General features: G+C 39.7%; 1 protein-coding gene and 1 pseudogene across 2 annotated transcripts in view; both read right to left on the bottom strand.

The window, feature by feature from the left end:
• Positions 1 to 11,760: 11,760 nt before the first annotated feature.
• COG6 (component of oligomeric golgi complex 6) overlaps positions 11,761 to 22,645 on the bottom strand; it is a 78,401-nt gene continuing 67,516 nt past the window's right edge. For both annotated transcript variants that reach the window (XM_036456059.2, XM_036456060.2), the window contains one exon: positions 11,761 to 12,971. In XM_036456059.2, the coding sequence (XP_036311952.1) occupies positions 12,824 to 12,971 (148 nt within the window). In that variant the 3' untranslated portion in view covers positions 11,761 to 12,823. The remainder of the gene's footprint in view (positions 12,972 to 22,645) is intronic.
• LOC118728941 lies at positions 19,958 to 21,700 on the bottom strand (annotated as a pseudogene).

The raw sequence follows: 22,645 nt of genomic DNA, 5'->3' as shown, positions 1-22,645 counted from the left end.
CTGCACAGCAAAAGAAACAATCAACAAAATGAAAAAATCCAGATTAGTCAATGATACATCTGATAAGATGTTAATTTCTAAAACATATAAAACTTATATAAAACCAGGAAGAAAAACAACCCAATTAAAAAATGGCACAGGACCTGATATACATTTTCCCAAAGATTACATACAAATGGACAATAGGCATATGAAAAAAATTGTCCAAGGTCACTAGTCATCAGAGAGATGAAAATTAAAACCACCTGCCTGAATGGGTATCATCAAAAAATAAACATACTGCCTTCACCAGTTCGGCTCAGTGGATAGAGCATCAGCCTGCAGACTAAAAAGTCTTGGGTTCAGTTCAGGTCAAGGGCACATGCCCAGGTTGCAGACTCGATCCCCAGTGAGGGGCATGCAGGAGGCAGCCAATTGATGATTCTCTCATCACTGATGTTTCTATCTTTCTCTCCCTCTTCCTTCCTCTCTGAAGTCAATAAAAATATATTAAAAATAAATAAAAAACAATCAAGTGCTGGCAAAGATGTTGAGGAAAGGGAACGCTTGTGCATTGTTGGTGAGAAGGTAGACTGGTGCAGGCACTGAGGAAAACAGTATGGAGATGTCTCAAAAAATTAAAAATAGAACTGCCTTATGACCCAGTAATCCTACTTATTGGAATATATCTTAATAAACCCAAAACACTAATTTGAAGGAATACATGCATTCCTATATTCACAGCAATATTATTTATAATAACCAAGATCTGCCATCAACAGATGAGTGGAATAAATACTAGTAATTGTGATACACAAAGAACATATATGCATATATGCATAACTCATGGACACAGACAATACTGTGGGGGATGGCCTGGTGTAGGGTGCAGGATGGGTGGAAAGGGACAAGAGAGGGTTGGGGGCATCTATAATATTATAACAATAAAAAAAAACTGGTACATTTACACAATGTAATTTTATGCGGCCATTAAAAAGAAGGCAATCTTACCTTTTGTGACAGCATGGATAACCTTAGAGATTATTATGCTAAGTGAAATAAGCCAGTCAGAGAAAGACAAATACCATTTGATTTCACTTATATGTGTGATCTAATGAACAAAATAAAGTAACAAACGAAATAGAAACAGAGGTATGGATATATGGAGTAGACTGACAACTGTCAGATGGGAGGGAGTACTGGATAAAAGGTAAAGGGATTAGCCAAAAAACATATATACATAACACATTAGACACAGAAAACCTTGTGGTGATAGCGACAGGGAAAGGTGGGTGGGGGCTGGGTGGAAGTCGGCAGAGATGGAGGTGTTAAGGATGGAAGAGATTTTGCTTGGGGCAATGAGTGCCTGATGCAGTATGTAGATGATGTTTTATTGAGTTGTACATTTAAAACCTGTATGGTTCTGTGAACCAGTCATCCCAATAAAATCAATAAAGAAAAAAAAAGAATCATTCTAGGGAACAAAGTTTAACTTTGTGAGGTAATGGATGTTAACTAAACTTATTTGATATATATCAAGTCATCATGTTTTAACCTTAAACTAATATGTGATATGTCAATAATCCTATATAATAAAGAGATAATATGTAAATTGACCCTCACACCCTCACAAGATGGCTGCCTACAACCAGGTTGGCAGGGGGTTTAGTGAGGGATAACCAAATGACTGAACAGAAAGCTTTGTGAGGCGACCAGTTCAGCAGGAGCAACAGTAAGAAGTGAGCAGACTGGCAGCAGGGGCGGAAGTTAGGGGCGATCAAGCCAGCAGAAGGGGACAGTTGGGGGTGACCTGGCCAGCAGCAGAGGGCAGTTAAGGGTGACCAGGCTGGCATGGAGGGCAGTGAGGAGCAATCAGGTCGGCACACAGAGGCAGTGAGGGGCGATCAGGCTGGCAGGCAGGTGAGCAATTAGGAGCCAGCAATCCAGGATTGTGAGAGGGATGTCCAATTGTTTCAGGGGTCCTCAAACTTTTTAAAGTGGGGGCCAGATCACGGTCCCTCAGAGAGCTGGAGGGCCGGACTATATGAACTACTAATTCCTACTGTAACACCTCGGCTGCGCTCACTGCCCAAAAAACCTGGCGGGCCGGATCACACTCCTCTGCGGGCCGCATGTGGCCCACAGGCCGTAGTTTGAAGACGCCTGGAGGATCAGGCCTAAACCAGCAGTCAGACATCCTCCAAGGGGTCCCAGACTGGAGAGGGTGCAGGCTGGGCTGACATCCCCCTAACCGCCCCCCCCCATGCATGAATTTCATGCACTGGGTCTCTAGTATATCAATAAAACTGGAAAAAAAGGGAAAGTAACATGAAAAGTGGGAAAAACTCTCAGATAAAGAAATGGAGCATATGATTAGGGCTATATTGAGTTTAAAAATTGAATCTGTAATTTAAATCTTTCCCATAGTCATCTCTAGGTAAATTGGCATCACTTGGAATTCTTCCAAATGTTTAAGGAAGAAGTAACAACAATCTTATGTGAAACTCAGATAATAGAAAAGTAGAGAATATGACCTATGAGGCCAGTATAACCTTGTTACCAGTATCAGACAGGGGCATTAAAAGAAAGGAAAATTACAGGGCAATCTCTCTCATGAACACAGATGAAAAAATTCTGAATAAAATATTGGTAAATCATATGATGAGATATATATAAAATTTATTTCAAGAGCTGGGACCGGTTTGGCTCAGTGGATAGAGCGTTGGCCTGCGGACTGAAAGGTCCCAGGTTCGATTCCGGACAAGGGCATGTATCTTGGTTGCGGGCACATCCCCGTTGGAGAGTGTGCAAGAGGCAGCTGATCGATGATTCTCTCTCATCGATGTTTCTAACTCTCTATCCCTCTCTCTCCTCTCTGTGAAAAATCAATAAAATATATTTAAAAAAATTATTTCAAGAATGCAAGGTTGTTTTGCCATTTGAAATTTTCCAAATCTATATTAATAATAGATGAATATGCAAATTGGATGGGATGATGTCACATAATGACCAATCAGGATGAGAGTGGGGCCACAGCAGAGAGCTTTCAGCACGCCTGCGCAGGGGTCCGAAGGGCACAGAGAGGGAGAGCAGATAGGCAGTTAGGGGGACCAGACCAGGAGGTAAGAGCAGAAAGGCAGTTAGGGGGATCAGGCTGGGAGTGGAGAGCAGATAGGTAGGTAGCAGGGGAGGGCAATTAGGGAATCAGGCCGGCAGGGGGGAGCAGTTAGGCAGTTAGGGCAATCAGGCCAGGAAAGGAGAGCAGTTAGGGCTATGGGGCTGGCAGGCGAGCAGATAGGGGCATCAGGTAGGCAGGCAGGTGAGCGATTAGGAGCCAGTGGTTCTGGATTGAGAGAGGGAACTCAGATTGAAGAGGGTGCAGGCCGGGCTAAGGGACCTCTACCCATGCACAAATTTCATGTACTGGGTCTCTATTTAAAGAAATAAGGGGGAGGGAGACTATATGGTTATCTAAATAGATGTCTATGTTATAAAAACCCAGTGGCCGTAAAGCCATAAGGACCAAAGACCGGTCACCAGGAGGCTGTGTGTGCGGTGAGACATACGTGGGTGGGCGGTGCTGCATGTGCAGCGGGTGCAGGCATGTGGGCGGGGACTTGATGCTGTGTTTTGTGGCTCTGGCAGGCCTTGACGCTGGGTCCCACAGTGTCGGCAGGACTTGATGCTTGGTCCTGTGGCATGCCATGTCTGGGTCTCATGTGATTTCTCGTGCTGGGCCACTAGTAGAAAATAGTTTTGATAAAATTCAATACTCATTCATAATTTAAAGCAGAGGTGGGGAATTTCCAGCCAGCAGACCTGTGAAATCATTTGGTCTGTTAAGGGGCAAGTTAAATGTTTGACCAAGAGGGTGATGCAGGCTCATGTTTTAGAGGAGTAGGTGATTTCTCCCCAGAACCTGTGGATGCTAGATTGGATTCTGAAGAACAGGTAAGATGGATGGACTGAGAATGAAGCATTCAGAGGTGGACGGAGCACCCATAGTTTCCATCAGAGCCACTGGAAACCATCACAAAGAAACCTTCAAGCTAAAGGAAAAAAACTTGACACCCTTGGCAAATGTAGCAGCTTCAAGCATTTTACAGGCTTGTGTCAAACAAGATAGTCTGGGCCAAGCATTTTAAGATGCTTTTGGCATACTGAGGCAACATTCTACTGGTGATCTTCAGTACCCGCCAGATTGCAAACACTGCGTGAATTTCATCAACCGCTATTCTCATGTCAGAGGACATGCGAGCTACTATGGTATGCTGCCTCCAGAGCAACCTGTCTGTAACTGGAAAACAGTAATAAAAATCCTGTGGACCTCTGTCTTGAAGGGAATATTCATCAATCTCTGCAGAACATCCCTATATACCAGGTGGCACAACCTCCTATTCTCCAGCAAAAGGGAGGAAAAGGCAGGAAGAAGCTCTGTTTGAATACATTCATGAATTTCTGTGTAATCCCAGATGACATCTTGTATTCAGTGGATAGATAAAACCAAAGGCTTTTGGTTTGTATCAAAAAACAAAGAAAGCCGAAATCGGTTTGGCTCAGTGATAGAGCATCGGTCTGCGGACTGAAAGGTCCCAGGTTCGATTCCGGTCAAGGGCATGTACCTGGGTTACGGGCACATCCCCAGTGGGCGGTGTGCAAGAGGCAGCTGGTCGATGTTTCTCTCTCATTGACATTTCTAGCTCTCTCTCTCCCTTCCTCTCTGTAAAAAAGTCAATAAAATATATATTTTTAAAAAAACACACACAAAAAAAAACAAAGAAAAACTTGCCCAACTTTGGGGCAAAAGAAAAGGCAATTCAAGATTATCTGAGGAATACAAGAGTGATTTATCATCAGAAAAACTATAAATGTAATTTACCACATTAACAAATAAAAGAGGAAAACCACATGATCATCTCAATAGATTCTGAAAGTCATTTAATAAAACTTAATACTTAATAATTAATAATTAAGAGCATATAATAAAAAAAAACTTCCCCTCTGGTAATATACTAAAAACCTACACGAAACATAATTCTTAATGATGAGATATTGGGAACATTACCTTTAAAATCTGAATTAAGGAAAGTATCCATTAACTGCTATTAGTTAACATTTTGCTAGAGGTGCTAGCCAGTATATTAAGACAAGAAAAAGAAATAACGGACACAAATAGCAAAGAAAGAAATAAAATTGTTATTCAGTCCCAAATAAATATAAATGTCTTTACAGAAAACTCAAAGCAAAATCATTAGGAGTAATAAGCTGGTTTGAATAATGCTTGAATCTATTATAATAAATATATAAAAGTCAATTACATTTCTATATACAGCAAGAAATAATTTTAAAATGTAATTAAAAATAGATACCATTTATACCATGAACAAATAAGTTCTTTAGGAATAAATATACTAAAATTACGTTAGATTTATATGGAGAAAATTATAAAAAAATAATGGACACTGCAACCTTAATTTAACAGGGAACATTTTACATGTTAGTGATCTGAATTATTTAATATTGCAAAGAAATTAATTCTATACAAATTGATATACAGATTCAAAATCATCCTGACCATATTCCCAATTGCTATTTGAGAAAGATAAGTGATACTTAAACCTAAGTGGAATAACAAAAAGCAAAGAATGCTTGAGGCAGTCTAGATGAAAATAAAATGGAACATCCTACTAGATATCAAGACTTACTTTAAAGCTATAATAATTAAGACATTTGTTATTGGTGTAGGAATAAATAAATTTATGAGTAGAATGCAAAAAAGATCCAGAAATGTATCCACATGTTTGAAAATTTGATTTATGACAGAAAGCACTACATTCCCCACCAGTTATCACACACAGAAGATAGGGAGCAGTACTGATTCTGCACCATTCCCAGAGACCTGCAGTTACCAAGAGCCACACCATGGCTAATGACTTACCACTGGCAAAGGGAGTCTTTCAATAAATCATAAGAGTGTATTTGTACATGTTTTAGTACATGCATAATCTATTATGGTTTATTATTATATGATTTATTACATTAGTAACTTGTTAATACTCAGTGAATAAGTAATTTTCTTATTTGTAAGATTCAGAATAAAGGCAGGGTACTTTGATATGCTGTTTTTCTTTTCAACAACAGCTTTTTGTCTTTAAATGCTTGCTTTGCTTACATCTCTATGAAAAGGAACTAATACAGTTTTTAAGCAAAAAATTCCTGGTCTGCTATTAAATATACATTGCAAGTCTGTGGAATATTAATTAAATCTTGGTGTTTTTTTTTTTTAAGATTTGGCTTCTTAAGCCAAATGCATTTTTCTACTTCAGCTCAGCCCTCATTGCCATTTTACATTCCATTTGAGGCAGCCAGTTCTTTCTTGTCTGAATCCTGCAAACTATGCTCATATACATAATACCCAAAGAAAGGCTCAAAGCATTTCAACACAGGAGACCCAACTTTTGATGCTGGCTTGCACAAGAAAAAACATTCTTGTTTCTTGTCATTTTTATTTTTGTAGGCCAAAATCTAATGCTTCCTCCACTGGAATTTCAGGTCTTGACACTGTGGGAAATATAATTTAAATAAATTTCCTGGTAGCAAAGCTGTAAATTTTGAAAATCCTGCATTGGTTTGGACTTTCACTGTTTAAAATACACAATGACAAAACACTTTGTCAAAAATGGCATATGCCCTCAAAGCAAGCACAAGTATTTCATATGAAAATCTTCAGCCCTATCAAAAAATTTCCCCAATTCAGCTCATTTTTATAAGCTTAGTATCAGTTACTTTTACTGATTAAATCATCAGTGCTAGAAAAATTTTTACTTTTAACATTCATTGGCATTAATGTTAGTTGAATTTGATGGATTAGCGTGCTGTTATGAATATGGTTATTATATTAACTTCTTAGCTGATTTATAGTAATTTTATATTTAGATCTATAAAAATATATAATTATATTATCTATCTTCAAAAGCACATTCTCTCTGAGGAGAAATAAATATGTATTTTCAAGCTAGTTGTGCTTAAATACAGTTGTAGCCTCCAAATAACCATATGTAGGCCTAGCTGTATTTTAATCGTATATTTAACTAAACATGAAAACTGACTTGTCAAGTTTTTAGCATTATTATGTGACTCTGCTTTTTACTTACATATTTATTAGAGGCCTGTTGCATGAAGATTCGTGCAATAGGCCTTCCTTTCCCTGGCTGTGGGCACTGGTTTTCCTTTCCTCTGGCACCTGGGACCCAGGCCTTTGCTCTGGCCACTGCCTTCCATCTTTGCTTTGGCCGGAGTCTTTGCTCTGGTTGGAGCCTTCAGTCTTCACTCCAGCAGGAGTGCTGCTCCTGTAGTTCCCTCTGCCGCCTGCCCTCCCCCTCATTGCCTGGCCACTCAGCGACTGCATGCATGCTGCCCAAAGGACCAGAGTAGCTGGGGGGCGGGGCTGCTGCCATCTTTGCTGGGTTAATTTGCATACTCGACTGGCTGGTGTGTGTCATGAAGTGATGGACAATTTGCATATTTCTCTTTTATTAATGTACATTTTAAGCTCATCCTATATAATAAAAACCTAGGTGGTGCCGAAACCAATTTGGCTCAGTGGATGGAGCATCAGTCTATGGACTGACGGTTCCCAGGTTTGATTCCCGTCAGGAACATGTACCTTGGTTGCGGGCATATCCCCAGTGGGGCGGGTTCAGGAGGCAGCTGGTTGATGTTTCTCTTTCATCGATGTTTCTAACTATCTATCCCTCTTCCTTCCTCTCTGTAAAAAATCAATAAAATATATATTTTTTAAAAGCCTAGGTGGCAGTGGATGATGTCATCACAATATAGCTGCCACAAGATGGCCAACACAAGATGGTTGACAGGGGAGGGCAGTTGGGGGCGAGATCAGGCTGGCAGGGGAGGGCAGTTGGGTGTAACCAGGCCTGCAGGGAAGGACAGTTGGGGGCCATCGGACTGGCAGAGGAAGGCAGTTGGGGCGAGATCAGGTCTGCAGGGGAGAGCAGTTGGGAGCAAGATCAGGCCAGTAGGGGAGCAGTTAGGGGGTGATCAGGCTGGCAGGCAGGAGTGGTTAGTGGCAATCAGGCAGGCAGGCAGGTGAGCGGTCAGGAGCCAGCAGTCCCAGATTGAGAGACAGATGTATGACTGTTCGTTTAGGCTGACAGGGATTGGGCCTAAATGGGCAGTCAAACATTCCTCAAGGGGTCCCAGGTTGAAGAGGGTGCAGGCCGGGCTGAGGGACACCACCCCCATGCATGAATTTCATGCACTGGGCCTCTAGTATTACCTAAAAGATGAAAATTGATTGCCCAACACAAGACCAAAAGATTTACATCTGTTTCCTTCTGTTTTATAATTTTTATAAAAACTTATATTTAAATCCTTTATCTATTTTAATTTTTGTATACAAGTATGACATATGGGTCCAATTTGAATTATTTTTTGAAATGTAATTCTACGGATTTCAGAGAGGAAGAGAAAGGCAGAGAGAGAAAGATCAAAGATGAGAGAATACTATTGATCGGCTGCCTCCTGCATGCCCCCCACTGAGGATCGAACCCAAAACCCAGGCATGTGCCTTGACAGAAATTGAAGAGTGGCCTTCTGGTTAATAATAGGTCAATGCTCAATCACTGAGCCATGCTGGTCAGGTGGCAACTTGAATCTTTTGCTTGTGAATTTCCAGTTGTTTTAGTGCCATTTGCTAAAATGACTATTTCTCCCCCAACCCCCATTAATGGTCTTGACAGCCTTGTGAAAAATCAATTGACAATAGCTATGTGGGCTTATTAACAAAACAATTCCATTTACAGTAGCACCACAAACAACAAAATAGTTAGGAATAGATTTAAGCAAGGAAGTGGAATACTTATCCACTGAAACACTGTTGAAAGAAATTAGAGGTGAATAAATAAATGGAAAGACATTACATTGTTGATTGAAAGACTTAATATTAGAAGATTTGATAAGGATTAATATTATGAATTCTTTAATCATTTTGCAGAATTCACCAGTGGAGCCATCTGATCCTGAGCTACTTGTTGTTCAAAGTGTATAGATTATTAATTGAATCTCTTTGCTATAATTTAGAGTCTCTATTTCTTCTTGAATCAGTCTAGTTTGTGTTTTTATAGGTATGTGTTCATTTCATCTGAATCATCTAATTGTTGACATTATTATGTATAATTCTGTTATCCTATGTGTTTTCAGAGTAATCTCTTCTCTTTCACACCAGATTTTAATAATTTGAGTCTTCTATGATTTTCTTGGTTAGTCTAGCAAAAGGATAGTCAATTTTTTAAATCTTTTAAAAAATACTTTCCTATTCTATATTTTTACATATATATTTAAACAACTTTCTACATGTAATGCTTAAAGGTCAGAACACCCAATAACTGAAATAACATTATTCTCAAAATGACCGAGAAGGAATCACTCCTAGAAACATCGTCTTACATGTGTCTTTAGACACCTGTCTGAATGCATGACATAATGGACTGTCCAGGCTACACAATCTCAGAAATAGCCCTTCTCAATAGGCTATGTTAAGAAAAAATTTTAAACATCTTTTTTACATAGATGTGTTCAAACATCTGTATTCAAGCACATCTTCACATGTGTTGCACAACGGTTAGCACATCCACTTGATAAAATATTTTTCCACTCTATATTTTCTCTATGTCTGTTATAATTTTATTATTCCTTTTTTCTTTCTGCTTCTTTTGCTCTTCTCTAGTTTTTTAGGGTGTAAGATTATGTTAACTTATTTTTCTTTAATGCAGGCTACACATTTCCTTCTGAGTGCTGTGTTTTGCTGCATCCTACAAGAACTGGTATGCTGTTTCACACCAAGCTTTCATTCTTCTCAAAGTATTCTCTAATTCCTTTGTGATTTCCTCTTTGACCCACTGGCTATTTAAGTGTCTTAATTTCCATACATTTATGCATTCTCAAATTTTCTCTTTGCTATTGATCTCTCATTTCATGACATCCTAGTAGAAGATACGTGATATAATTTTAATCTTTTAAATTTTATTGAGAATTAGATTGTGGCCTAATATGATCTATCTTGGAGAATGTAGCATGTGTACATGAGAAGAATGCGTACTCGGCTATTGTTGGGTAGAGTGTTCTACAGACATCTATTACTAGTAGTTCTGGATATTTTACAGTGTCACTGAAGTCTTCTGTTCCCTTACTATTCTTTGTTTTGTTTATTCTAGTTATTGTCTAATAGCCATTCATTTCAGCCTCAAGGATTCCCTTCAACATTCATATAGAGAAGGTATGATAGTTTTTATCTGGGAATGTCTTGATTTCACCTATAATTTCATAGGCAGTTTTACTAGATTTAGAATTCAAAGTTAACAGTTTTGTTTTTCAAACATTTTGAATGTATCATCCAATGCCTTCTGGGCTCCCTTATTTTTTATGGTAAATCAGGTGTTAATCTTATTGAGAATCATACATGATGGTTAACTCTCTCGTTTTCAAGATTCCCTCTTATTCTTCAGCTTTTGATAGCTTATGATATGTATCTGTGTATCTCTTTGAGTTACTCTACTTAGAGTAAGGTGAACTTTTTGAATATATATATTAATTTTTTAAAATATAATTTGGAAAGTTTTCTGCCAATATTTCTGCAAATATTCTTTTGGCCCCTTTCTTCCTCTTCCTTCTATTATGTACTTTTTTCCATTACTTTTTCATTCTGTTCCTCAGACTAGACAGTCTCAGTGATCCACCATCAAGTTTACTGATTCTTTTTCCTGTCTTCACAAATCTGCTGTTGAGGTCCTATAGTGAATTTTAAAAATTTCAGTTATAATTTTCAACTTGAACCTTCAGTTGTTCCAGTAAAGGCCCAGAGAAAAAAATAGCAAAGTTCAAACACATTTTACCAGGTAAATATCGTTTCTCTCTGAAGGAAAGGCTGGCATGAATTATCTAAGGTTATACTTATGCCACATCAGAACAGTTCAAAATCCAAATTATGAAGTATATGGAAAATAAAAGTCACACTAATGGATTAACACTTTTAATCTCTTATTTTTACTTAGCTCTTAAAATCATATTGATACCACATTCACATCAGCGTCCCATTGGTTATCTCAACTTGACCCTATACTGTACTTAACTTTTTATTAATATACTTTCTAAAAATACTTTATTATAATTTTTAATATATTTTATTGATTTTTTACAAAGAGGAAGAAAGAGGGATAGATAGTTAGAAACATCGATGAGAGAGAAACATCAATCAGCTGCCTCTGGCACACCCCCCACTGGGGATGTGCCCACAACCGAGGTACATGTCCTTGACCGGAATCGAACCGGAATCTTTCGGTTCACAGACTGACACTCTATCCACTGAGCCAAACCTGTTTTGGCTAAAAATACTTTAATAAAATGTATAAAAATATTGAAAAGAGCCAATCTAGAAATAGTTTAGTATTTTATTTCAGAAAACTAGGCAAAAGGTCAAAATATGCTCTTTTTTATTTTTTAGAAAACAAAAGAATTCACTAATGATAAGGTAGCAATCTTTTTTCTCAGTAAAAATAAATTACATAAAATTAAAGTTCTTGATTTACATCATAATTTATTTTTTATCTCTTATATATCACACAGTTATTAAAAGAAAAAGTCTGAAAATATATAAAAGAGATGATATATAATCTTCTTGCTCCCAGAGAATCACTTAATATAAATAATTATAAATTTCAGAGAGGTGAATAGGCTATGTACTGCAAATACTAATTTGTTATATACATTTTAATATAAGTGTTAATTTTATCTTACTACTTTTCGAAATATCTTAACTTAGTCAACTTTTCCTTATGCTTTGGTTTTCTAATTTATAATTCAAGATTTCTTTTGGTTGATTTACCAGAAATTAAGACATTTTGCTCAAAATCTTACAAAGCAAGGTCACATGAAACACTGAAATTTATTATTATTTTTTTTAAATACACAGTGATTTTGAGTATTACTCATAGATAAAGCTCTAAAATGAGAACCCAAATCATCTTGGTTAAGGGGCCACCATGGAGATAGATATCAATTAATGTCAATTAGCAATTGCTACTCTGGCATTTTTCTTCCACTGTTAGAATAGATCATTATTTCTTTGGTTTGAACATCCGACAAAATTTGTACCTGGTTGAATTTAGAGCTCACATTGTATAACAAATATCTATCTTTAAAGACTAGAGTTTTATGCAGTACAGAATGTCTACACACCTAAACCCCATTCTAAGTGCTAAACTTCACACTGAATTAAGCTCAAGGCATACACAGAGTGGAATCCACACAGTTTAAATTATTTCTTTCCCTGCCTGCTTTTGCTGAGTGTACATTCCTGCTCCTCAATGTAAGTGCACCTACTCACATAACTAATGAGAAAGCAAACAAATCTTTAGGTAAAGTGACATTTCTTAGGTCATATCCTCATACTAATTCTTAAATCTATTTTTTTAGATATAGTTAATTTAAAACTGATCTTGTAAAAAAAATCCCTCCAACTTCATCTACTCCTTTTTCCCCGTACAATCATATTCCAAAATAGAGGGGAAACGGCAGAGCTGGAGAGGTGCAGATAACAGAGCTTCTCTACATGGAGAGTAGAAATAGAGCAACACTACTTCAGGTCAACATAAGTTCCTTACTTCCACAATACTGTGACCAAAAAAAAGTAATTATTGGGACTTACAATCTTTTGACACAAAGAAAACTGTATCTATCAAATTTCAAAGTAAAGATTGACCAACTAAATACCAAGAAAACCTTCAGTGTTCTTGGAATGCAATATTTTGCTAACATTCAAATAATATAATCAGGAGAGAAGTGTCTGCACTTGCTGTGGCGATCGGTGTAGAATGGTCTCTGGATCTTTGTATTCATTGACTGGATTCATCACAGCAGTATACACCACACCATAGGCTCTACAGACTAATTCAGTAGACTGTTTGATGATCTGCTCTCTATTGGTAAACAAACAAAATATGAAAACATAATTTAAAAATACTAAGAATTGTAAGAAAGTTTCACATTTAAATCAATGCATTTCATCTTCATAATTATCATACCGATAAAAAATCATTGTACTGCTACAAGTCACCTATCTTGGTTTTGAAATAAAAAACTGTTTTATATTTATTATTTCTTTGTTAAATTTTCCTGATTAGTATGTAGGTTTCAGGAAGGCAGGGACTGTATTTTGTTCTCTGCTTTATATCTTTTGGCTGGAACAGTGGCTGATATAAACAAAAAACAGAAACTGTGACCCACCATCAATGTATTGATTTTGCAAACACAACTGATAACACATTAAAGAAAGAGGCTTATAATTACTCAAACTGATTAATACTACAAATCTCAGAATAACATTAAAATAAACTGCTTTTTCACTTATACTAACAGACTTTGTTTTATTGTGTTTTACTTCACTGTGCTTCATAGATATTGCTTTTTTTTTTTATAAATGAAGGCAAAATCAACTCTCTTTATTGTGATATTCTTTTCATTGCAGTTGTCTGGAACTGAACTAACAATATCTCTGAGGTTTGCCTGTAGCTCCTTCACCATCAACTACATCTAGATTTCTCATCTATCTGTTTATATTACCAGGCCAAAATAACCTGACGCTTGCCTATAACAAATCATAGCATTGTCACAAATATGTGTTTGTACATAAGCACATAAAAATAATAGAAATAGTTTTAAATAAACTAAAGCAAATATTTTGAAAAATATTATCTGGCCAGGAAAAAATACTATTGGGCTCATTAAATATGCATGAACTCTCCCCAGGTTTTCATGGCATTTATTTCTTATCATCCCCAGCTACTTTTATTTATGTAACATTTTATGAAAACTACTGACACTTTTCCCCCCTGATTTTTATATCTAAATTTCAAGCTTTACTCCAAAACCTACTTTTTTTTTTTTTTTTTTTTTCCTATTTTTTATTTCTGTCAATCCATCACCTCAGTTTAGACTTTAATGAACTCTCACCTGGAGTACACAGAAAACTCCTATCTGGTCTTTCCTCTTCTAATATTTTCCACATTAAATTTATCACAAGCACTTCTGTCAATCTTTCTAAAGTGTATCTTTTATCATGGCTCTCCTTTCCCAGGGCCTTCCTTCAGAGAGCTTTAATAGCTTCTTCGGGTTTCAGAGAAGTCACAATTTCTTACCCTGTCATTCAAAAATTCTTAAAATACTTTCTATATTACTATTGTAATTCTGCAGTTCAAAGAAATTCCTGAATGTCTTCTCTGCCCTGTTCTTGCTGACTTCAATTCTTTTGCTCACATTCCTTCATTTGCCTGAAATGCCTACCTCTCAAGCACCTTTAAAAATGCCCTTAATTCTCAGTAATAATAAATTATCTACAAAGTCTTATCTGATCCCCAGAGCTAGAAATAATTACTCAGTTTTTGGAATGTCCACAACCAAAACAATACATTTGTAAGACGTCTGGTGCATTGAAGCAAATTGATTATTTCCTGCAAATTGGTAAAGCTTCCAAAAGGAGAGTAGGAAAAAATGAAAATATGCTGAGTAAATTCTCTGAGCAGAGTGGGTAATGCCACTAGTTATACTAACCTTTGTTGGAAGAAATAATGGTGAAAACTGGTTTGGAAATTTGTTTAACTGGATGAGGCTTTACAATATTTTTTGATCTATTAATTGATGATCATTCCTAATTCATAATTGATTGAGCTTAACATTGAGTGCATCAAGAAGATGCAAAGAGCTGAGAAACACTATAAACTGGTATTTTTTAAATGTGTGAAATATAAGATATATTTGATACCCATTTTGCATCAAGTCAAAGAAGATATTTTAGATACAGCACTTAATATCATTTAATATCATTTAATATCATTTACTTATAACAATTAGGACAAACTTCAGCAGATATATACTGATAAAGCATTTATTACTTTCACTTCATACTCTAAAATCTACACTCAATCTAAATATAGTGTATATTTAAACATATTCATAAAAACACAGAGTAACAAGGCTATTCCTTCTCACCAGTTTATAATCAGAATATGGTACAATAATGAATAAAAATACTATTATAAAAAATCTAGGTAACTGGTAAATGTAGAATGAATTACTGAATATTTTGAAGTAATACATTTTAAATTTTACCTTCAAGTACAAATGATGACAAATTTTAAGTTTACTTATAACTCAGGGCACATATCTACTTATAAATTAAACTGGATCATATAGAGCTTAAGAATGGTGGCAAAGTAAGTGGAAGCTACATTGACAATCTCCCAGGACCAAACTGGAAATACAATTAAAATACAGAAAAGCCATCCTGAAAAATCAACTGAAGACTAGCTGGAGAGAACCCTGATAATCAAGGACAGAAAGTAAAGATCCCAGAGACTGGTAGGAAATGTGGAGATGCTAAAGGGGTGGCTGGGCTAGATAGCAGCTGAGGTTCCTGAGGGATATATGTGTGGGGGGCCCTATCTTTATAGAGCTGTGGGGCTTCCCAATGAGAATCCCAGCTTGGCTCCCCAGCCCAAAGCACATTAATACCTGGCTATGAAAAGCAGCAGGGTTGTTGTCTGCCAGGGAGAGATGGCTGGAAATGCAGGCATTCTCTTAAAGGGCCAACACACAAAATTTCATGTGCAACCATTTAGCTTGGGCTCTGGCAGGGGGAAGGCAGAGTGGACTGAAGCTGTGTGAAGAGAGTACAGGGTTTGGGGCTCTATGGTTGGAGCTTGGAGGGTAGCCACCCTGGTTTCCTGTATTGATTCATTCTTTCACTACTCAGCAGCAGCAGACAAGTTTCTCCAAAGGACCTTTGCTATGCAGATGGTTTTGCCCTGGGGGAAAGGCAATTGCCACACCCTGTTGGAAAACCTCTAACTCCACCCTGTGGTTTGATAGTCTAAGGCGAATCTATGCTGATAACAATCAGACTGTAGGCAGCAGACAAGCTCTGGAGGCTTTGAGTCTTTGCCTGATCTCCATGCTAAGCCCCATGCTAAAAAAGCAGTCCATGGTGCACATCTTGGTCCTTTCCAGGAGGCACCCAGCCTCAGCACAGGGAGGCATAAGCTGTGGATTGCTGAAAACAGGGTACTCAGGGCCAGTAAAAATAGTACCTGACACTGTCCTACAGTAGAGATTGGAATCGTAGCAGATCTACTTTAATACATAGATACAAACCCAAACAGGCAGCCAAAATGGGAAGACAAAAAAAAACAAGCCCCAAATGAAAGTACAAGAAAATTCTCTAAAAGAAGAGCTAAACAAAATGAAGGTAAGAAATTTACCAATATAGAGTGAAGATTCATGATAGTAAATAAGTTCAACATCATGAGAAAAGATATAGCAACTATTAAAAAAGAACAGTTGCCAAAACTGGTTTAGCTCAGTGGATAGAGCACTGGCCTGCGGACTGAAATGTCTCAGGTTCGATTCCGATCAAGGGCATGCGATACCTTAGTTGCGGGCACATCCCAGGTAGGGGGTGTGCAAGAGGCAACTGATCGATGATTCTCTCATCAATGTTTCTAATTTTCTATCCCCCTCTCTTCCTCTCTGTAAAAAATCAATAAAATATATTTTTAAAAAATAATAAAATAAATAAAAAAGAACAGTTGGAAATAAAGAATGAAAAGCATAATAAAGACTAAATTGGAAGAAATACACAGCAGATTAAGGGAAGTCAAGGATGGGATCAGTGAATTAGAAGATGGTGTAAAAAAAAAAAAATCACTCAATCAGAGAACTGAAAGGAAAAACAATTAAAACACAGGAGGACAGCTTAAGGGAGCTGTGGACCAATGTGAAATGCAACAATATTCACATAATTGAATAGCCAGAAGGAGAAAAGAAAGAGTAAGAGGTAGAAAATAATTTTGAAGAAATAATGGCAGAAAAACTTCTCTAACCTAGTGAAGGGAAAAATCAAACAAGTCCAGGAGGCACGAAATTCCAAGAACCCAACTAGGCCCATGCCCAGACACATTATAATTAAAATGCCAAAAATTAAAGACAAAGAGAAAATCTTAAAGGCAGCAAAATAAAAGCAACTTGTTACCTACTAAGGAGCTCCCATGAGTCTGTCAGCTGATTTCTCATCAGAAACTCTATAGGCCAGAAGGGAATGGCATGAAATTCTCAAGGTAATGAATAACAATGATCTGAAACCAAGATGACTATATCCAGGAAGGCTATCATTCAAAATAGATGGTTAAATAAAGAGTTTCCCAGACCAAAAAAAAAAAAAAGAGTAAAGGAGTTTAACACCACCAAACTAATACTGCCAGAAATGCTAAAGGAACTGCTGTAATGAGAATAGAGAGAGAAACACAGCATAAGGAATTAGAATGGCAATAAGAAAGTACCTATCCTACCCAATAAAAAAGTAATATGCAAATTAACCATCACTCCGCTCAACAAGCAACACCACCAGCCGGGCCCACCAACCAATCAGAGCATGTATGCAAATTAACCCCAACCAAGATGGCTCTGGCCACAGAGGCTTGGGTTTCTCTGGCAACAGAAGAAGCCAAGCTTTCCGCCTGCCCTAACAGGCCTAAGCCTCCACTACAGACTACAAAGCTTCAGTTAAGAAGGTAAACAAATCCAAACAGAAATGGCTGCCACCATGGAGCAAGCAGGAGGCTTGACTCCAGGCTACAAAGTTTCAACTGTAGAAAAGTAAATATATCCCAGATACTAGGGCCTCCACTTGGGTCACTGGGGGGCATGGCCAGCCTAAAAACCACCACAGGCCCCTCACTCAGGCCACCCCACACCCCAAAGGAACCCCCACCCTGATCTGGGACACCCTTCAGGGAAAACCAGCTGGCCCCCACCATGCACCAGGCCTCTATCCTATCTATAATAATAAAAGAGTAATATGCAGATTGACCATCACTCCAGCACAATATGGCTGCCCTCATGTGATCAAAGATCCTGCCCATATGTGGATACAAGGTGGCTACCATAAGATGGCCAGCAGGGGAGGGCAGTTGGGAGGGACCAGGCCTACAAGGGAGGGCAGTTGTGGGTGATCAGGCCAGCAGGGAAGGGCAGTTGGAAGGAACCAGGCCTGCAAGTGAGGGCAGTTGAGAGGGACCAGGCCTACCTAGGGAGGGCAGTTGAGGTGATCAACCCTGAAGGGAAGGACAGTTAGGGGTAAACAAAGCCGGCAGAGGAGGGAAGTTGAGGACAAACGGGCTGGCAGGGGAGCAGTTAGACATCAATCAGCTGGCATGGGAGTGGTTAGGGGGTGATCAGGCTAGCAGGCAGAAGCAGTTAGGGGCAATCAGGCAGGCAAACAGTTGGGAGCCAGCAGTCCTGGATTGTGAGAGGGATGTCCAACTGCCCAACAGGATTGGGCCTAACCAGGAAGTCAGATATCCCTCAAGGAGTCCCAGATTGGAGAGGGTGCAGGCTGGGCTGAGAAACAACCCTCTCCCCCCTCCCCCTGTCCCTGTGCACAAATTTTCAATAATAACCTTAAATGTAAATGTGTTAAATGCTCCAATCAAAAGACAAAGGGTGACTGAATGTATACAAAAACATGACCCAAAAATGCTGTCTACAAGAATCCCATTTCAGAAAAAAAGACTCACACAGCATGAGAATGAAGTGGTGGAAAAAATTTTCCTTGCAAATGTATACCAAAAAAAGCTAGGATAGCAATACTTGTATCTGACAAAACAGACTTCAAAATGAAGGCCATTACACAAAACAATAAAGGTCACTGCATATTTCTAAAGGGATTGATCTAACAAGAGGATATAACCCTGGTAAACATATTAGTATATACACACCTCATATAGGAGCACCTAAATATATTTAAAAACTTTATGGAGGACCTTCTGGTAGAGATTGACAGCAACACAATCATAATAGGGGATGGTAGCACTACACTGACTTCACCGACTGAAGGCTCGCCAGAACAATGGAAGTCAGTCTTGCAGTCAGTGGGGGCGCAGCAACCCAGCATTGACTGCCGAGGAGGCTGGAGATCAGACCCAGAGAGAGGCCCAGAGAGAGAGCCAGGGTCTAATCTGCAGCTTCTGTGGCAGATGTTGATTAGCCATTGCCTTTCTCTTTCTCTCTAGACTAGGGGTGTCGAACTCAATCAGAGAAGGGGCCAAAATCTAAAATCCAGCCTAAATCGCGGGCCGAATGGCTTACTGAACAGTCATAAACTGTCATTGTGATGGAAACGCAGCGGAGTGCAGTGATGACAGCACGGTGCGGGCCACATTGCAAGGCCTGGCGGGACGGATTTGGCCCGCGGGCCTTGTGTTTGACACATGTGCTCTAGACTTTGCCAGCAGCCACGCCTCTGTTTCTCTCCAGGCCTCTGTGGGGGGGCTGCTGATCAGCCCTGCCTCTCTAATCAGGCCCAGAGATAGGCCCAGAGACACTGGCTGGCATAGAAATTGACCAATCAGAACCAAATCTGAGAGAATTGTGAGGAGCCAATGGCAGCCTAGGAGGCAGAGCTTTTGATGCTAACTGGCACAGAAATTGGCTAGTCAGAACTAAATCTGGATCAACTGTGAGGAGCAAATGTCTGCTTAGGAGGCGGAGCTTTTGATACTGAATGGCATAGAAAATGAAGAATCAGAACCAAATTGGCCAGCAGGGGAAGGCAGTCGGGGGTGAGATCAGGCTGAAAGGGGAGGGCAGTTGGGGGCGAGATTAGGGCAGTTATGGGTGATTAGGCAGGCAGAGGCAGTTGGGGGTGAGATCAGGCCAGCAGGCAGTTAGCAACAGTTAGGGGCGATCAGGCAGGCAGGCAGAGAGGTTAGGGGTGATAAGTCAGGTAGGCAGAGGGGTTAGGGGCAATCAGGCAGGCAGGTGAGTGGTTAGGAGCCAGGAGTCCCATATTGCGAGAGGGATGTCCCACTTGGCTGAGGGAACACCCTCTCTGTGCACAAATTTTTTTTTTTTCTTCTCATTAAACTGTTATTTTAATGGGTCTCAAAATTCTGTGACAGATTTTTGGTCATGTTGTTTCCATTAAAAAGTACTGATTTTAAAAACTAATAACTTAAAAACTGTCACACACACAAAAGAAACAAATGGCCCACAAAACATTCTTCTTTCCTTCTGAAGGTTTAAGGTATATTGTAACCATTAACCAGTCTTTTACTATTAAACTTAAATGGCCAATTGAGACAAACAGTTCTGAGACCTTCTTCCACCACTGATTAAGACTGGGATGGCAGGTGTTGGAAATAATATTCATTTAGCCTTCTGAGCTTTCTGGGCAGACTTGGTGACTTTGCCAGCTCCAGCTGCCTTCTTGTCCACTGCTTTGATGACACCCATAGCAACTGTCTGTCTCATGTCACGAACAGCAAAACAGCCTAGAGGAGGGTAGTCAGAGAAGCTCTCAACACACATGGGCTTGCCAGGAATCATATCAACGATGGCAGCATCACCAGATTTCAAAAACTTGGGGCCCTCTTCCAGCTTTTTCCCAGAACGACGATCAATCTTCTCCTTCAGCTCAGCAAATTTGCAAGCAATGTGAGCTGAGTGACAATCTAGCACAAGTGCATATCCAGCACTGATCTGGCCTCAGTATAATCACCTGAGCTGTGAAGCCAGCTGCTTCCATTGGTGGATCATTTTTGCTGTCACCAGCCACATTGCCACCGCGAACATCTTTGACAGACATGTTCTTAACGTTGAAGGCCACATTGTCCCCAGGAAGAGCTTCACTCAAAGCTTCATGGTGCATTTCAACAGACTTTACTTCAGTTGTAACATTGACTGGAGCAAAGGTGACCACCATGCTGGGCTTGAGAACACAAGTCTCCACTCTGCCCACAGGAACAGTACCAATACCACCAATTTTGTAGACATCCTGAAGGGGCAGACATGGGCTTGTCAGTTGGGCGAGTTGGTGGCAGGATGCAATCCAGAGCTTCAAGCAATGTGGTTCCACTGGCATTGCCATATCTATGGGTGACCTTCCATTCCTCAAACCAAGGCATATTAGCACTTGGCTCCAGCATGTTGTTACCATTCCAACCAGAAACTGGCACAAATGTTACTGTGTCAAGGTTGTAGCCAATTTTCTTAATGTAGGTGCTGACTTCTTTAACAATTTCCTCGTATCTTTTTCTGGCTGTAGGGTGGCTCAGTGGGATCCATTTTGTTAACACCAACAATCAACTATTTCCACCCAATGTGTAGAAAGGAGGGCATGCTCACAGGTCTGTCCATTCTTGGAGATGCCTGCTTCAAATTCACCAACACCAGCAGCAACAATCAGGACAGCACAGTCGGCCTGAGATGTGCCTGTCATCATGTTTTTGATGAAGTCTCCATGCCCTGGGGCATCAGTGATGGTCACATAATACTTGCTGGTCTCGAATTTCCACAGGGAGATATCAGTGGTGATACCTTGCTCCCATTTGGCTTTCAGTTTATCCAAGACCCAGGCATACTTGAAGGAGCCCTTCCCCATCTCAGCAGCCTCCTTCTCAAATTTCTCAATGGTTCTTTTGTCAATCCCACTACATTTGTAGATGAGATGGCTGGTAGTGGTAGACTTGCCAGAATCTATGTGTCCAATGACGACGATGTTGATGTGAGTCTTTTCCTTTCCCATCTTGGGTTTGAGTTAATGGTGGTTTTCACGACACCTGTGTTCTGGCAGCAAACCCGTTGCAAAAAGCTGTGCACAAATTTAATGCACCAGGCCAATAGTCTATATACATAAAAAGCCAGCAACTGGAATGCTGAAAGGACGGACTAGAACAACGAGTCTCTATGATGCCCACTGTGGCCAGGGAACTGGCCCGATCGGGGTATGGGGCTTGCTGGGGGGAGGGCTCTGGGAGGTTGGCCAGCTGGCCCCACCCTTGATTGGACTCTTCCACCCTATCGAGGGCATGGTGGCTGGCCAACCTTTCCCTGCAGCCCTTCCCCCTGACTGGCCTGCCCCACCCCAACTGGCCCACAGCCCAAATCCCTGGTCAGCCCTGCCCCCAAAGGGCCCCCACAACCCCAATTGGCCTGCAGCCCCTCCTCCCCAGCTGGCCTCACCCCTGATCTGCCCCTCTACACTAATAATAGGTGGGGCCAGTTGGCCAACCTCTTGCAGCCCTCCCCTAGGCACCCCTATCCCTATCCCCATGGCCCCTACCACCCTGATTGGCCTATAGCCCCTCTCCCAGCCAGCTCCACCACTGATCGACCCCCCAACACTAATCGAGGATATGGCTAACAGGCCAATCTCCAGCCTTCTTCTCCTTATGACAGGCCCAGCCCCAATCCACCGACTGGGGCCAGGCTGGCCAGACCCCACCCATGCACAAATTCATGCACCGGGCCTCTAGTAATAGCATAACATTTTAATGTTTACAATTCTTTATCTTTAATGTTTACACATTCCTGATAAATATATAATACTGAACAATTTTATAATATATCTATGGAAATTGTGTAGGTCCAAAACAGTCTATAAAGTAGTTATCTGCATGACATAATGAATATTCCATGACATATTCCAAACTCTGACATGTTTGTTAACATATGGGAATTTGGTTTTATGGTTACATAGCTCCAATTATATGCATGTTAATTTAAAAAATAATTCACTAAATAGAGATTTTTGGAGTTATAT

The sequence above is a fragment of the Pipistrellus kuhlii genome, unplaced genomic scaffold, assembly GCF_014108245.1.
Source record: "Pipistrellus kuhlii isolate mPipKuh1 unplaced genomic scaffold, mPipKuh1.p scaffold_m20_p_3, whole genome shotgun sequence".
NCBI lineage: Eukaryota > Metazoa > Chordata > Mammalia > Chiroptera > Vespertilionidae > Pipistrellus > Pipistrellus kuhlii.
This window is presented reverse-complemented; position numbering and strand designations above follow the sequence as displayed.